We start from the raw sequence: 17782 nt of genomic DNA, 5'->3' as shown, positions 1-17782 counted from the left end.
GGGTAGCACTCTTGCCTCTGAGTCAGAAGGTTGTGGGTTCAAGTCCCACTCCAAAGACTTGAGCACATAAATCTAGGCTGACACTCCCAGTGCAGTGCTGAGGGAGCGCTGTATTATCTGAGGTGCCGTGGTTCGAATGAGATGTTAAACTGAGGCCCCTGTACATTCTCTCAGGTGATCATAAAGATCCCATGGCACTATTTTGAAGAAGAGCGGGGGAGTTACCCCCGGTGTTTTGGAGCCAATATTTATTCCTCAATCAAAGAAACAGATTGTCTGGTCATTATCACATTGCTGTTTGTGGGAGTTTGCTTGTGTGCAAGTTGGTTGCGTTGTTTCCCACATTACAACAGTGACTACACCCCAAAAGTACTTCATTGGCTGTAAAGCGCTTTGAGACGTCTGGTAGTCGTGAAAGGCGCTATATAAACGCATGTCTTTATTTATTTTTAATAGAGAAATTATGAAAGGGACTGAAGACTGCTGTTCAACAGGGGTCAGAGGGTCACTGACACACTGACCATTAAAGGGACCGCAGGCTGGGGTTCAATAGGATCAGAGGGTCGCTGATCACTAAAGGGTTCAGTACTGACCATTAAAGTCCATGCTTTCAGGACATAGAGAGGAGGAAAGTTAACAGCTGAACCAGAGATTTGATCTGCTGTTCAGTGGACCAGATAGGGGCGTGTCTGTGCTGTGAGGAAGGGCAGGTTGGGGGGGGGGAGGGAAGCGGAAGGGCGGAAGGGGATTTTTGTGGGGGGGGGGGGGGCTGTTCTGCAACCTCGCAAACTGTGAACTCGGTCGAAGGAGGAGGGGACTCACCCTGGCGAGAGTGAGCATTTTCTTCATGTCGTTCACTTGGTTCTTCAATGCTGCCGACTCCCTGGTTGGTGGAGGAGGAATCAAAAACAAGTTACAAGGTGCTGTGGTGCCGCCAGATCGCAGTGGGGGACAGACGGACTGACCAACGCCCCTCCCCACACCCTCGCTTGGAGAAAGAAGCTGTCCCCCGCTGTCGAGGGACGACAGGTGTCTGCTCCCTCCTCGCGTGCACCAAGCGGGTCGAGTTACTTTAACCCGTCACTGTCCTTGGGTCATTGTATTAAATCACAAATACGATCAAAGCAAGAGAGTATTACATCACAGTAATCCTAACACAAGCAAGAGTATTAATAAGAACATCAGAAACAGGAGCAGGAGTCGGCCATTCGGCCCCTCGAGCCTGCTCCACCATTCAATACGATCATGGTTGATCTGATCATGGACTCAGCTCCACTTCCCCGCCCGCTCCCCATAACCCTTCACTCCCTTATCGCTCAAAAATCTGTCTATCTCCACCTTAAATATATTCAATGACCCAGCCTCCACAGCTCTCTGGGGCAGAGAATTTCACAGATTTACAACCCTCTGAGAGAAGAAATTCCTCCTCATCTCAGTTTTAAATGGGCGGCCCCTTATTCTGAGACTGTGCCCCCAAGTTCTAGATTCCCCCACGAGGGGAAACATCCTCTCTGCATCCACCCTGTCCAGCCCCCTCAGTAACTTATACGTTTCGATAAGATCACCTCTCATTCTTCTAAACTCCAATGAGTAGAGGCCCAACCTGCTCAACCTTTCCTCATAAGTCAACCCCCTCATCTCAGGAATCAAACTCGTGAACCTTCTCTGAACTGCCTACAAAGCAGGTATATCCTTTCGTAAATATGGAAACCAAAACTGCACAGTTTTCCAGGTGTGGCCTCACCAATGCCCTGTATAACTGTAGCAAGACTTCCCTGCTTTTTACTCCATCCCTTTTGCAATAAAGGCCAAGATTCCATTGGCCTTCCTGATCACTTGCTGTACCTGCATACTATCCTTTTGTGTTTCATGCACAAGTAATGGCTATGGTCACACTTACTTCTCCTGCGATCTGATTTTGCATTGTGCTTCTTGCAGGGCAGCCTCCATTTTGGATATCTTGTGCTTGTAGAAGGAAATCAGCAGTTCAGTCTGCTTCCTCTGGAATTGACTCACCTGGGAAGGAGCAGGGAGACTCAGCGGGGAGCACACACCTTAATCCCATGGCTGTACATACAGCGATTCACTTCTACTTTGTTCAATTTACTGTACTGTATTCGCTTGCTCACGATGCGGTCTGCTGTACATTGAGGAGACCAAACGCAGATTGGGTGGCCGCTTTGCTGAACATCTCCGTTCAGTCCGCAAGTGTGCCCCGAGCTTCCGGCCACCTGTCACTTTATGTGTCAGCTGTGGCTCAATGGGTAGCACACTCGCCACACAGAGTCAGAACAGTTGTGGGTTCAAGTCCCACACCAGACTTGAGCACAAAAATCTAGGCTGACACTCCAGTGCAGTGCTGAGGGAGTGCTGCGTTGTCGGGAGGTGCCGTCTTTCGGATGAAACGTTAAACCAAGGCCCCGTCTGCTCTCTCAGATGGACGTAAAAGATCCCATGGCACTATTTTCGAAGAAGAGCAGGGGGAGTTATCCCCAGTGCCTTGGCCAATATTTATGGACGTGCTTATTTGTACTGCAAAAATGGCCACCAGGTTCCACCCTTTGTTTCTGATTGGTCCCCTTGGAGGATAAACCACACCATGAGGTTTCACAGGAATGTGTAACTGGACCCGCCCATCCCAAGGTCTCACTGACTTTGCAAATCGTAACTGAAGTGACAGAGGACAGAGCTCCCCAGCAGACAGCAAGGGCCAACCAACGTGCCTAACCCCAGTCCAAGTGCATCCCTCCCCCAGCCAAAGTGCCTAACCTCAGCGTAAGTGTATCTTTCCCGCCCCCACCCCACCATAGATGGGGCAGGCACTGTGTACGGATTGTTAACTGTTTTATTGGGTATGAAGTGAATAGTGACAGTTTTGTGACTTCTGGTATCATCCATTCCAATGATAGGGGGTTGGAAGAACATTATCCATCTTCCCCCCATCCATGTCTTGCCCCCCCCTCACTCCCCCCACCCATTTATGTTTCTCTCTCCCCCCCACCCGCCCAGTCTCTCACTCCCTCGCCAGTCTCTCTCACTCTCCCCCAAGCCTCTCTCTCACTCTCAGCCCCAGGACCCTCCACTCTCGGCCTCTGGACCCTCCACTCTCGGCCTCAGGACCCTCCGCTCTCGGCTCCAGGACCCTCCACTCTCAGCCTCAGGACCCTCCGTTCTCGGCCCCAGGACCCTCCACTCTCGGCCTCAGGACCCTCCGCTCTCGGCCCCAGGACCCTCCACTCTCAGCCTCAGAACCCTCCACTCTCGGCCTCAGGACCCTCCGTTCTCGGCCCCAGGACCCTCCACTCTCAGCCTCAGGACCCTCCGTTCTCGGCCCCAGGACCCTCCATCTCAGCCTCAGGACCCTCCGTTCTCGGGCCCAGGACCTCTGCTCTCGGCCCCAGGACCCTCCGCTCTCGGCCCCAGGACCCTCCGCTCTCGGCCCCAGGACCCTCCGCTCTCGGCCCCAGGACCTCCGCTCTCGGCCCCAGAAACCTCCGCTCTCGGCCCCAGGACCCTCCGCTCTTGGCCCCAGGACCCTCCGTTCTCGGCCCCAGGACCTCCGCTCTCGGCCCCAGGACCCTCCGCTCTCGGCCCCAGGACCCTCCGCTCTCAGCCCCAGGACCTCCGCTCTCGGCCCCAGGACCCTCCGCTCTCGGCCCCAGGACCTCCGCTCTTGGCCCCAGGACCCTCCGCTCTTGACCCCAGGAACTCTGCTCTCGGGCCCAGGACCCTCTGCACTCAGTCCCAGGACCCTCCGCTCTCGGCCCCAGGACCCTCCGCTCTCGGCCCCAGGACCCTCCGCTCTCGGCCCCAGGACCCTCCGCTCTCGGCCCCAGGACCTCCGCTCTTGGCCCCAGGACCCTCCGCTCTTGACCCCAGGAACTCTGCTCTCGGGCCCAGGACCCTCTGCACTCAGTCCCAGGACCCTCCGCTCTCGGCCCCAGGACCCTCTGCACTCAGTCCCAGGACCCTCCGCTCTCGGCCCCAGGACCCTCCGCTCTCGGCCCCAGGACCCTCCGCTCTCGGCCCCAGGACCCTCCGCTCTCGGCCCCAGGACCTCCGCTCTCAGCCTCAGGACCCTCCGCTCTCGGTCCCAGGACCCTCCGCTCTCGGCCCCAGGACCCTCCGTTCTCGGCCCCAGGACCTCCGCTCTCGGTCCCAGGACCCTCCGCTCTCGGCCCCAGGACCTCCGCTCTCGGCCCCAGAAACCTCCGCTCTCGGCCCCAGGACCCTCCGCTCTCGGCCCCAGGACCCTCCGCTCTCGGCCCCAGGACCCTCCGCTCTCGGCCCCAGGACCCTCCGCTCTCGGCCCCAGGACCTCCGCTCTCGGCCCCAGAAACCTCCGCTCTCGGCCCCAGGACCCTCCGCTCTCGGCCCCAGGACCCTCCGCTCTCGGCCCCAGGACCCTCCGCTCTCGGCCCCAGGACCTCCGCTCTTGGCCCCAGGACCCTCCGCTCTTGACCCCAGGAACTCTGCTCTCGGGCCCAGGACCCTCTGCACTCAGTCCCAGGACCCTCCGCTCTCGGCCCCAGGACCCTCCGCTCTCGGCCCCAGGACCCTCCGCTCTCGGCCCCAGGACCTCCGCTCTCGGCCCCAGAAACCTCCGCTCTCGGCCCCAGGACCCTCCGCTCTCGGCCCCAGGACCCTCCGCTCTCGGCCCCAGGACCTCTGCTCTTGGCCCCAGGACCCTCCGCTCTTGACCCCAGGAATTCTGCTCTCGGGCCCAGGACCCTCTGCACTCAGTCCCAGGACCCTCCGCTCTCGGCCCCAGGACCCTCCGCTCTCGGCCCCAGGACCCTCCGCTCTCGGCCCCAGGACCTCCGCTCTCGGCCCCAGGACCCTCCGCTCTCGGCCCCAGGACCTCCGCTCTTGGCCCCAGGACCCTCCGCTCTTGACCCCAGGAACTCTGCTCTCGGGCCCAGGACCCTCTGCACTCAGTCCCAGGACCCTCCGCTCTCTGCCCCAGGACCCTCCGCTCTCGGCCCCAGGACCTCTGCCCTCGGGCCCAGGACCCTCCGCTCTCGGCCCCAGGCTGGCCGGGGGGGGAAGGGAAGTCGGAGCCTCAGGTCCTGCCTCTTGGCACCACGTGGTGGGAATGATTCGGGGCCGGGAGGGGGATGGAGCTTGACAGGAGGCGGGGCTTGTTGCATGTCTGTCAAAAAAGTGCAATACCGGCATGGCGGGGAGCGGGGGGGGGGGGTCGGGGGGGCTTGACAGACGCCTGTTTGTCACAAAAAATGCAGTACAAATAGTGACATCGAATATTTATCAACATAACAAAAAACAGATTATCTGGTCATTACCACATTGCTGTTTGTGGGAGCTTGCTTGTGCGCAAATTGGCTGCTGCATTTCCAACAGTGACCACACTTCAATAGTACTTTATTGGCTGTAAAGCGCTTTGAGATGTCCGGTGGTCGTGAAGAATATAAGAAATAGGAGCAGGAGTCGGCCATTTGGCCCCTCGAGCCTGCTCCGCCACTCAATAAGATTATGGCTGATCTGAGCTTGGCCTCAACACCATTTCCCTGCCCGCTCCCCATAACCCTTGCACGATATAAATCCAAGTCTTTCTTTCTTTAATTCTCCACCCCACTCCCACTCTGACCTGTGTCCTCAACCTCCTACACTGTTCCAAAGAAGCTAAACATAAGCTCGAGGAACAGCACCTCATTTTTCGTCTTGGCAATTTACAACATTGAGTTCAACAATTTCAGATCAATGGCCTCAATTTTCCCCAATGCCCTTTTTTTGCGTATTGCAAGAGTTACGCCCATTTTTTTTGGCCCCGACTACTCCAAAAAAAAACTTGCAAGTTTCCCTGTTCTAATTTTTTCAATTTTCGCTGCGCAGCCTGTCCTTTAGCTTCGGAGTGCAGCCTAATGTCTGCGCCAAACAAACAATGCCCCCGCCCCCCGCCCCCCCCACTTCTGTGCATGCGCAAAAAAAAAATTAACATTCTTGACATGACTGCTATGGGCGCGCATGCCCAGTGCAGCTCCCGGTCTGCATTCGGCCATTTTTAAAGAGCCAGTTGTGTGTGAGAACTTTAATTGTCAGTGGAAAAATCGGAGCTGCAATACAAGGTGCAACGCGGCTCAAGGACCAAGAATTTCTCTCAAGGTGAAGTGGAGGCACTAGTTACTGTAATTGAGGCCAGATGGCACCAGCAGAGGTCACATAAAAGTTTCACCAAAAGAAACGAAGAAACACTGGAACCAACTTGCAGATGATTATTATGCAATGGTGACCACCCCGAGGTCTGGAGGCCAGTGCAAAAAGAAGTGGCAGGACTTTGGTCAAGTAGTTAGTGTAAGTAATATTTTCATTTATTCACTGGAATTGCAATTGAAAATGTGACCGTCTGTATATGTCCCACCCAGCAGAAAGACAGACTCTCTAAAAAGTTATATTTTCATCTTTGCAGAGGAAGGTGGCACACAACAAAAGAGAAAGAACTCGAACAGGAGGGGGTGCCCGACAAATCTGCAGCCACTGACACCCTTGGATGACAGGGTCGCTGCTTTGATGGGTCTTGCCTGGAGAAAAGCAACCACCACTGCACAAGCTGGGCCCACACTCGAGGAGAGAGGGTAAGTCCTGCAAATTCCACAGTCTGCCTTTGCTAAAAGTCAAGTACTGCGCGGGCTAGCCATGCTTCAGTTCATGGGGATGTCTCCGTCAGTTACGCTTCAGTTGATGCAATGTGCTATCATTCATCGTGGTCCTCCAAATGAGCCTGCTGCGTGCGCTGCGTGAGCCTGCTCATGCCACCCTTCCCCCTCCTATGCTGCTAACCATTTGTCCCAGTGGGATGCAGCGAGCCACACCCAGGGCCCCACAGTCCGAGGCTGCGGGTCCCAGTGGGGTGCAGCCAGGGCCCCACCGTCCGAGGCTGCGGGTCCCAGTGGGATGCAGCCAGGGCCCCACAGTCCGAGGCTGCGGGTCCCAGTGGGGTGCAGCGAGCCACACCCAGGGCCCCACCGTCCGAGGCTGCGGGTCCCAGTGGGATGCAGCGAGCCACACCCAGGGTCCCACCGTCCGAGGCTGCGGGTCCCAGTGGGGTGCAGCGAGCCACACCCAGGGCCCCACAGTCCGAGGCTGCGGGTCCCAGTGGGGTGCAGCGAGCCACACCCAGGGTCCCACCGTCCGAGGCTGCGGGTCCCAGTGGGGTGCAGCGAGCCACACCCAGGGCCCCACAGTCCGAGGCTGCGGGTCCCAGTGGGGTGCAGCGAGCCACACCCAGGGCCCCACAGTCCGAGGCTGCGGGTCCCAGTGGGATGCAGCGAGCCACACCCAGGGTCCCACCGTCCGAGGCTGCGGGTCCCAGTGGGATGCAGCCAGGGCCCCACAGTCCGAGGCTGCGGGTCCCAGTGGGATGCAGCCAGGGCCCCACAGTCCGAGGCTGCGGGTCCCAGTGGGATGCAGCCAGGGCCCCACAGTCCGAGGCTGCGGGTCCCAGTGGGATGCAGCGAGCCACACCCAGGGTCCCACCGTCCGAGGCTGCGGGTCCCAGTGGGATGCAGCGAGCCACACCCAGGGTCCCACCGTCCGAGGCTGCGGGTCCCAGTGGGATGCAGCCAGGGCCCCACAGTCCGAGGCTGCGGGTCCCAGTGGGATGCAGCCAGGGCCCCACAGTCCGAGGCTGCGGGTCCCAGTGGGATGCAGCCAGGGCCCCACCGTCCGAGGCTGCGGGTCCCAGTGGGATGCAGCCAGGGCCCCACAGTCCGAGGCTGCGGGTCCCAGTGGGGATGCAGCCAGGGCCCCACCGTCCGAGGCTGCGGGTCCCAGTGGGATGCAGCCAGGGCCCCACAGTCCGAGGCTGCGGGTCCCAGTGGGATGAGCGAGGCATACCCAGGGCCCCACCGTCCGAGGCTGCGGGTCCCAGTGGGATGCAGCCAGGGCCCCACAGTCCGAGGCTGCGGGTCCCAGTGGGATGCAGCAAGCCATGCCCAAGGTGAGGAGGGGAAGGAGAGCTCTCCTGAGGCACAGGATGTAACAGATGTGGTTCAGATGATGGCAATGAGTGCGGAGAGCATTGACCTTATGCGATCAGTCCTGGACACCATCAGTGGGGTGGGTGATGAGGTATCGGGACTGTCAGGAGAAGTAAAACCACTCTCATGAGAAACGGGAACACTGTCCGGGCACATGAGGGAGGAAATGTTCCAGGCGGTTGAGACACTGTCAGGACACATGAGGGAGGGAATGTCAGAGTTAGCTGCTGCAATAAGGGAACAGGCCCAGACCCCATGGCTATTGACAGAACCAATTGCCACTCCCACTCCAATCCCCAGACCAGCCTCTGAAGAGGCACATTACCGCCTCCCACGCCCCCTATCAAGAAGTGCGCATTACCCGAGATGCTTGAAAGAATATTGGTACCAACCCGAGAAATGCTGCGCCATGCCTGTGGGCAGGGGTGAAGTCACCAAGACCAAGCGCAGAGGGTGGTCTTAGAATAAGGTGGGGAGACGGGTGCAGCCTTTCTTTGCTGTTGTTGTTGTTGTTGATATTATTGTTGTTAATGTTGTTCTCACAGTAAAAGTTTTTTGTAAGTGATGTAAATTTACAAGTTTAAAAGTTTGTAACTGATCTTAAAGTTTGTAAGTGATCTTAAAGTTTGTAAGTGATCTTATCTGAAAACTTTAACGTTTGATACAAGAATATTTTTATTAAAGTTAAATTAAGTACAAACAAGTGTTAAACTTTTGAATACAATATATTTTAAATTATAACTGAATCATTTCCATTATTTGTTCCATTATCAACACAACTTTTCGAACTAAAGAAGAACAATTTCCATTATTGGTTCCATTAACACAACACAACATTACAGAACAGGTCCAAACAGTAAACATGGTCCATGTGGAATAGTTGCCGCTGAACCTTCAGGCAGCAAAGCGTTCACGGATGAGCTGCTGGCACAAGGCTCGAGCAATCGTTAAAGGGGCTCCGGGTTCAGGTAGTTACATGGCTTCCTCCTCCTCCTCATCATCTGCATGTCCCTCCTCATCATCAGCCACTCTCACCGCAGGTGGGTCTTCTACTACCAGCTGCTGCTGCCTCATGATGGCTAAGTTATGCAGCATGCAGCACACAACAGTGAACTGACCGACAATCTCATGGGAGTATTGCAAGTAGCCTCCGGAATGTTCCAGGCATCGGAAACACTGCTTCAAGATGCCAATTGTCCTCTCTATTATGCTGCACATTGCAATGTGCGACATGTTGTATTCCCGGTCAGCTTCTGTCCGGGTTACACGTAGGGGTGTCAAGAGCCAGGTGGCGAGGCCGTACCCTTTGTCTCCCAGCAGCCAGCTCAGTCCTTCTGGCTGCTGCTGAAACATGGCAGATATAGTGGCTCTCACATAGGATGAACGCATCATGGGTGCTCCCGGGGTATCTTGCATCAACGGACATGATGCAATGATGTTGTCACAGACGAGCTGCACATTCACGGATTGGAAGCCTTTTCTGTTCCTGTGCATCTCGGAATCCTCCAAAGGTGCTCGCAAGGCGATGTGGGTACAATCAATGAAGCCGTGTACCTTTGATAAGCCAGCAATCCTGGAGAAGCCCACAGCCCTGTCACGCATTGCCTAGGTGGTCATGCCCAGAGTCAACAGACTCTAACAAGCACGGAGTCAACAGACAGTCACCTTGTATAAATTTCAATGACGTGAAGGGGGAGCATCTCACTTCTCAGCCCGAGAGAGGATCTCCAACAAGCTGTTCAAATTGCACCTTATACAGGTTTTAGCACGAGTGTCCTCGTGCACAGGCCTTAACAGTGATGTGATTGGTTGTACCAACGCATGATCAAATACCCAATTGTTCCCTTCTACCAGGTGTCACTTGCCTTATATTGTTATATAGTTATATTAGTTCCTCTTTGGATGTTCTTTACTGCTCCCTTGAGCCCGAGGTCAATGAGCTGTCATCTTGTGTATGTGTGGTTCGAAGCATACCTTTTGTTTAGCCAGCTCAGGGCTGCCATAATAGCCAGATAACATCTTTGATATTCAATCTTGCTCTTGCAATCCCTCCTTTTGGCCCTTGGCTATATACACCAAGATAGAAACATAGAAAATAGGTGCAGGAGTAGGCCATTCGGCCCTTCGAGCCTGCACCACTATTCAATAAGATCATGGCTGATCATTCCCTCAGTACCCCTTTCCTGCTTTCTCTCCATACCCCTTGATCCCTTTAGCTGTAAGAGCCATATCTAACTCCCTCTTGAATATATCCAATGAACTGGCATCAACAACTCTCTGTGGTAGGGAATTCCACAGGTTAACAACTCTCTGAGTGAAGAAGTTTCTCCTTATCTCAGTCCTAAATGGCTTACCCCTTATCCTTAGACTGTGACCCCTGGTTCTGGACTTCCCCAACATTGGGAACATTCTTCCTGTATCTAACCTGTCCAGTCCCTTCAGGATTTTTCTATGTTTCTATGAGATCCCCTCTCATCCTTCTAAACTCCAGTGAATACAGGCCCAGACGATCCAGTCTCTCCTCATATGTCAGTCCTGCCAATGTGTCAGATAGGTCAATGCGCCGTCCCCTCATTATTTCATCCAAAGGGGAAGTGATATTGTCAGCTTAATCCGTCCGTCTGGGTGGCCAAGCCCTTACTTTCAGATGGCTTCTCGTATCTCTTTCCCTTTACACACCATTTACCTGTTTCACAGATTTTCCTTGGATACTAAAGTTTTAGTTTCTTCTAAGGCTTTTATGGGGGCCTGAGCTGTGGCTTTCCTCGCCCATCGTTCACATCTCCAACATAATTCAATCAATTAAAACCACACATTGCACAATCACCAATACATGGGATATTATTCTTATCCAGGGATGCACCTGCACATTTAGTCCAAAGTACCAAAGCCTCATATACCAGGGTTGGTTTGCCAACATTTCTTTAGTGTCCTTTTGTAGTTTGTCGATCTTCTTCATCAGGATGATGTACTTCTGCTGTTGTTCATGGATGTCCTGTTCCAACTTAGTTTGTTCTTTACTAAGTCTGGGTATATGTCGTCCTTGTGGTTCCTCGAAACCTTTATACCCTGCTTTGATAGTCTCCACCGCCGTCCCATTGACGGACTCTCCTTTCAATTCCGGATATATATATCCCTGAAAATTGACGACTTCTTTTGGTGCAAAACAGAAGTCGGTGCTCGTGATAGGGCAGTGGATAACACTCCCAATCGTCATGTTGACCGCCGTGGTGCTCACACACCATCCTCCCTTTCCTTGTGAGACTGCAGTCGTTTCGGAATCCACTGTCGGCGATGTGACACTCAACACACATCCTTCTGTTCGGCCATATCCACAGTCATTGTTATCAATGGGTACTCTCGGCATAAAACAACTTGATTATTCTCATGACAATCTTTAATTATAGACACCTTTGGTATTGTTTCCCTTTTTAATTACGTACTGGTGCAATTTGTGATACCCCACATGGGTCTGATTCCTTATTTCTCCTATATTGCTTACTTGGTACAATGTGTTTCCCTTTGTCACGTCGTATTGTGGTAATGATAACACAAACTGTTGTATATGCAGACTATGGATGTACTCTCTGTGTAGTCACCATGTGATTGCATAAGATGGAGACTTGTTTACCTGATGTACAATGAATAAGGTTTACACTGTGTACATACACGCTGGCACCACTAGAGGGTGCAACTGGTGGAGACCGGGGTTTCCTGCCCTGGTGGCAGGGCCCAGTATAAAAGGCTGCCCACCATGCTTGTGCCTCACTCTGGAGTTTTGAATAAAGGACCAAGGTCACTACAGTTTGAGTACAACACATTGCCTCGTGGAGTCATTCATAAGTACATTACAGACATAATAACTGGCGACGAGAATAAGGACTTTCACGCGATATTATGGCTACCTTTGGCACACTAAAAGACTTCGCAGAGGGTGATGATTGGGACGCTTTCACGGAAAGGCTTGAGCAATATTCTGTGGCAAACGACCTGGCAGGGGAGACGGACACATTGGCGGAGAAGTGCAAGGCTATACTGCTGACCAGTTGTGGGCCCAAGGTCTACCACCTCGTCAGGGACTTGCTGGCACCCACAAAGGCCAAGGGTATGACATACGACGAGCTGACTGAACTAATTCGCGACCAACTTAAACCAAAAGAGAGCATGCTCACAGCCAGACACAGATTCTACACTCACCGCAGACCTGAGGGCCAGGAGATTGCAATGAAGCATTGCGAGACATCTTCATTATAGGAATTGGCCACAAGGGCCTCCTTCACAAGCTATTATCTGCCGACACCACAGTCAACCTGCAGAAGGCAATCAGCATCAGTCAGGCATTCATGACCTCAACCTGCAGCACCAAGCAAATTATTCATCCTGTGGACTCAAACCCGGCAAGTACTGTACACAGAATGGTGCCTTTCACCGGCAAGACTGTAGAACGTGGCTCTGCCCAGGGCAAATAGCACAGAGTTCAGGGTTCCAGAACTCAGAGTCCGCCAAGGGGTGCGAATCGAATAGCACCATGCTGGCTTTGCGGAGGAAACCATAGGGCTCACCAGTGTCGGTTTGCTGAGTACGTATGCAAAGCCTGTAAAACGAAGAGCCACCTCCAGCGTATGTGTAAAAGAAATACGACTCACTGTCTAGCAGAGAAGTCAGTAGATGACTTTGAATCCAGCAGGGAGTATGATGATTTGGCCAGGGAGGCAGCTCAGCCCCAAGAAGAAGTGTATGGAGTGTACACCTGCACCACCGATTGTCCTCCAGTGAAGATGGAAGTCGAGATAAACGGCGTTCCAGTCTTCATGGAAGTGGATACGGGAGCGAGCCAGTCAGTGGTGAGCCAGGATGCCTTTGAGAGGCTATGGAATGAAAAACGACCCGAGCTGGTTCCAGTCCAGGAAAAGTTGCGTACCTACACCAAGGAGCTGATCCCAGTCCTTGGTAGTGCGGATGTAAGTGTAATCCATAATGGCGTGGTGTACAAGTTACCTCTGTGGATTGTTGCAGGCGATGGTCCAATGCTACTCGGAAGAAGGTGGATGGGGAAGATCCAGTGGAAATGGGAAGACCTCTTCACTCCAGCAATCGATGTCCCCCGTGCTCAGAGGTAGAGCAAAACCTCACCTTCGCTTGGGCCAGGCACCAGAGAACAGGCCAGCGCAGCACCTGAGGTACAGACCGTTCATCACGACTGCGTGGCAATGATCCGATCGGAACGACCTAAAAGTAACTTCCCGACTCCAGTGGCAGGACTCCAGTGGCAGGACTCCACAGGCACTCTTCCAGCTTTTGTGGCAGAATCACGGAAGAGAAGGATCAAGGCAGTTGACCTCGAGGACAGAGGCAAGATGGTGTCCCTGCTGCAGCGAGGGGCAGCGTGGCTGAAAAAAAAATGGCCACGACAATATCATGAGGTGCAACGCTGAGGGACCAACACGTGGTGTCTAACAAAGGATTTAACTGGGGTAAAGCCAGCAGGGTTAATTTAAAGGAGATCTGCAACCAACTGAACTTAAAGAGACATTGTATACATGGCAATCAATGTAATGAACCAATTAAGATTATGAACAAAATGTTGTTGCGAATTGTCGGTACTATTCCTAATGTAAAGAACAAAATGTTGTTGCCAGATATCGGGACTAGGGTGTCCCCAAAAGTAGCAAGCGAGCGGCCTCAGGAGGGTGAAGGCACTGATCCTGATACCCTGCCCCAGGTCTATCCCACGCTGCAGGCATCCGATGGCACTATTCGCCACGGACCCGGAAACGAAAATGGCGCCAATATGCGCAGTCGGCCGCCGTTGCCCACCACCTGGGTGGAGACGGCGCAGCCCCCAGACCCAGTCACTGCCTCGGCCATGTCCGGGAGCGAAAGGTCAGAATCAACGAGTTCCCCAAATGGGACCTGGAACCCAACACTGTTAGAGAGCAGGCAGAAGACTCTGCAGCCCTCAAAAGAGGACAGGGAGGCCACACTCATCTGTGGCTCTGCCCACCACTAGGCAATGGCAAAGGCCCCGAATCCTGGCTAGGTGAGCGAACCACGCCCACCCCGCTAGCAGGGGGCGCAGCGCCGCCATCAGACAACTCGGATCCCGTTTAGTTGCTCTGGAACTAGCGTCCTCGCATACCTGTACTGCTACCTCAGTACTGACCATGATTGAACCATGAATGCAATCTACCCAATCCTGGCGCACAACCGCAAAACATAACGAATGTAAGTCACTGAACCAAGGTGTCATGATACAAACTATAACAATTTTTTTTCTTCCTTTCTTTGTACTTGCATTGTGTCTGATCCTGTATGTTAATGTAACGGGCCAGCTGTATGATCTCGCTGTGGGGAGGGGGGAATGGATGCATGTAGCCATGGACAGAGAGAGAGCCAAGCCAAAGCACAGCCAAGGTGCAAGGGCTATTGGCACTTAAGTCTGGGGAGAGCTAAGCCAGAGCACATAGTGCAAAGGTAATTGGCACAAAGGACTTGGGGTAGAGTGATGTTGTATATGCAGACTATGGATGTACTCTCTGTGTAGTCACTGTGTGGTTGCATAAGATGGAGACATGTTTACTTGATGTACTGTCAATAAGGTTTACACTGTGTATATATACTATGCTGGCACCACTAGAGGGTGCAACTGGTGGAGACCGGGGTTTCCTGCCCTGGTGGCAGGGCCCAGTATAAAAGGCTTCACACCGTGCTTGTGCTCACTCTGGAGTTACCAATAAAGGACCAAGGTCACTACAGTTTGTACAACACATTGCCTCGTGGAGTCATTCATAAGTACATTACAGATATAATACAAACCCTATTATAGTCTGATGTCCGGTTACACACCTGTTCTAAGGGACCCAGGCATGGCTATTCCACCGGACCTCACAGGCTTGGGTGTCATTCTGGCCCAATGTCCATTCAGCAAATACATCATTGGTTATCCAATCGCACCTCCCCATTCTGGAGTTGTTCTAGGTTATGTTCTACCGTATTGAGCATCCAAGCCCTATATCCCGCACAAACTATCTCGGTCGCCATTCTTTTACTCATAGTTTGTCCAGCCTGGTTTACCAAATTTATCGTTTTGGCATGGTCCCGCAATGTATGGGTAACCTGTAGCAGTTCCCATTCCACCCCGTCCCCTAGCTGGGCCTGCATTTTCTCATTATCATCTCCCCTTTCCAGTCGTCCTTTTAAGATCTGTGTGAGGGTGATGACCTGCTCTTCTATTGTTTGAAGATCTATTGTATTGTTGCAACGCCCACCGCGTATCCCACGCCCACCATTTCTAATATTCCCCTCTTTCTCCTCCCGCCTTTCCCATTTTTGTTCGGCTTTTTTACATTGAACTTCATAGTCTTGGATTCAGGCCCCTCAAGGGCTCTTAGGGTTAGGTTTTTATATAAGCTTATAGTTTTCTTACCACAAAACAGTGGGATCGCTATATCCGTTAGGTTTAACAATACCTTAATTACCCTTTGGCATACCCCGAAGTGGATTTTGTCTTTAGTTATTTTTATTAATAATCCTCCGCTTGCCCCATGTGTCATGTTTGGGCATCCTGGGGGTTCTTGGGTCGTTGTGGTTGGGGCTATTGTCGTGGTTGGGATCTCTATCTTATACACGAACATTCCCTATAAGGAACCATTACCGCATTGTGATTCCCTGATGGGTATGGGGCTAGTCCCCTCTGCCTCTCTGGCGAGGTTACATCTTACCCACACATACTTGTGTGGATTTCCTTGGTCCGAGCTATTCATGCATGTCCATGATTGGTTCTGCCAGGAGTGTCCCTTATCCGGCTTGTCCATTCCACTTCAAGTCGCCCCCTTTGACATTTTCCACAAAAGATTGAGTTTGTAGTGGAAATATTTCCTTGATAGCTGTCTGGGCAACTTACCGCTGGGTCGTGGTATAAGATGGGATTACCCATTATTCCTCCTACTAGGGCTAAGGTTCTGTAAAACACATGTTTTCCTGGTCGTCACTGGTCAGTTAGGGTCTCATGTTACACATAACATTTTAACTGTGTCCAACGTTTCCACTGTCCAGTTCCGCCTATCGCCAAGCACACGCTTACCATTATTACCTGGTGAGTGCCTGTCCTGGCTTTTCCGGGTTTATTTTTACCATGACTTTACTCCCAACCTGTGGTATCTGAGCCTTTTGTTCCTTGGTGCCAGTTTCCAAGTCCTTGATCACTTGCTGATCCCTGGCGTGTGCCTTCAGATCGTGTAATTGTTTACATAATTCCATCACAAATCTCCTTACTCGGTCCCAGTAGGGTCCGACGTCATCACTACCTGTCACTAGAACCTCAGGTAATCTCATTGCTCTTCCTGTCATTAATTCGAAAGGTGTGAGAGTCCGGTGTTCCGGTTTGGGGTCGCCCTTAATTTCATTAAAATACGGACCAGCATATCTACCCATCCCTTTCCTGTCTCGTCGATCACCTTGGTCAATGCGTTCTTCAGGGTCCTATTCATTCGTTCTACTAATCCGGATGATTCCGGATGATAAGGGATATGGAATTTCTGCCTGATTCCCAGTAGGCCCAGGTGGTTAAATTTACACTGAATTTGGTGCTTGTCTCCCCAGACTACTCGGTTACGCTGGGGGTCTATTAGTACCCCTATTTTCCTTAATGTTTCTATTCCTAATATGGTGCCTTCGGGATTGGGGCAGCACCAAAACTGGGTGGGTAGTATTATCCCCTGTACTTCCAATAGTATAATTTCACTTAAAGTTGCTTTTCTGTTACCTCCTATCACTCCTTGTATGCTGATCATTTCCTTGGTAAGGGGTAAGTCTAGATTTGTTATAGATATTGACGTCGCGTGTCTATCAGCATCTTACACTGCCCCTAACACTGCGCTAACAAACATTCTTGGGATCTGTTAAGTTGAGAATAACTCCACGAGACTGTGTTGTAAGCTCAAACCATTGTGACCTTTGTCTTTTTAATATAACTCCAAAGTAAGGCAGCAACATGGTGGACTGCCTTTTATACCTGCTTGTTCCAGGGTACACAGGTGACCCATAGGTCTCCCACAGGTGTGCCCCCTAGTGGCAAGTCTGACACATAGGTTAGGTTCACATACATAACATCACTCCCCCCCCAAAGTCTTAAGTACAAGTTATTTACAGGTTGAGGCGATCCGGGGCTCTACGTTCCTGGGTTGATCGCCTGAGTTGAAGTCCTGGCATGGGTGAGTGGGTCGGATCATTGCTGCACTGCAGCGCGGCTGGTCTGATTGGACTGTCGGGCATGGTGGGTTCATCCTCGTGGTTGACAGCGAGGTCGATTGCTGGTTGGGTGTGTGTGGGTGGATCACAGATGGTGAGGTCTTCTTCAAACTGTTCTTGGTTGTCAGTGATTCGCAGTTTGATCTGATCCAAGTGCTTTCTGCACATTTGCCCATTCAACAATTTCACAACAAACTCTATTCCTCTCCTTGGCTAAGACAGTGCCAGCAATCCACTTGGGACCGTGACCATAATTTAAAACAAACACCAGATCATTAACCTCAATGTCACGCGATACCGTCGCGCGATCGTGGTACATGTTATGCCGGTGATGCCGGGTTTCTACATGGGACTAAGGAGAGCCTGGTTTTGAGTGCTCTCTTCTTTAACAATTCTGCCGGGGGAACCCCGGTGAGCGAGTGGGGGCGCGTCCGGTAGCTGAGCAGGATCCGAGATAACCGGGTCTGCAAGGAGCCGTCCATTACACGTTTGATAGTTTGGACTGCCCGCTTGGCCGTTGGATGCGGGCTTAAATG

At 52.6% G+C, this 17782-nt stretch overlaps 1 protein-coding gene across 3 annotated transcripts in view; it reads right to left on the bottom strand.

The window, feature by feature from the left end:
- The window catches only part of LOC139254781 (E3 ubiquitin-protein ligase RNF212B-like), a 220224-nt gene that overhangs the window by 161317 nt on the left and 41125 nt on the right, over window positions 1–17782 (bottom strand). For all 3 annotated transcript variants that reach the window (XM_070873802.1, XM_070873803.1, XM_070873804.1), the window contains 2 exons: window positions 1901–2016; window positions 823–883 (listed from right to left, as the gene is read on the bottom strand). In XM_070873802.1, the coding sequence (XP_070729903.1) occupies window positions 823–883; window positions 1901–2016 (177 nt within the window). The remainder of the gene's footprint in view (window positions 1–822; window positions 884–1900; window positions 2017–17782) is intronic.

This window comes from Pristiophorus japonicus, unplaced genomic scaffold, assembly GCF_044704955.1.
Source record: "Pristiophorus japonicus isolate sPriJap1 unplaced genomic scaffold, sPriJap1.hap1 HAP1_SCAFFOLD_575, whole genome shotgun sequence".
Lineage (NCBI taxonomy): Eukaryota > Metazoa > Chordata > Chondrichthyes > Pristiophoridae > Pristiophorus > Pristiophorus japonicus.
The sequence above is the reverse complement of the archived record's forward strand: the minus strand, read 5'-3'. Positions and strand labels throughout refer to the sequence as shown.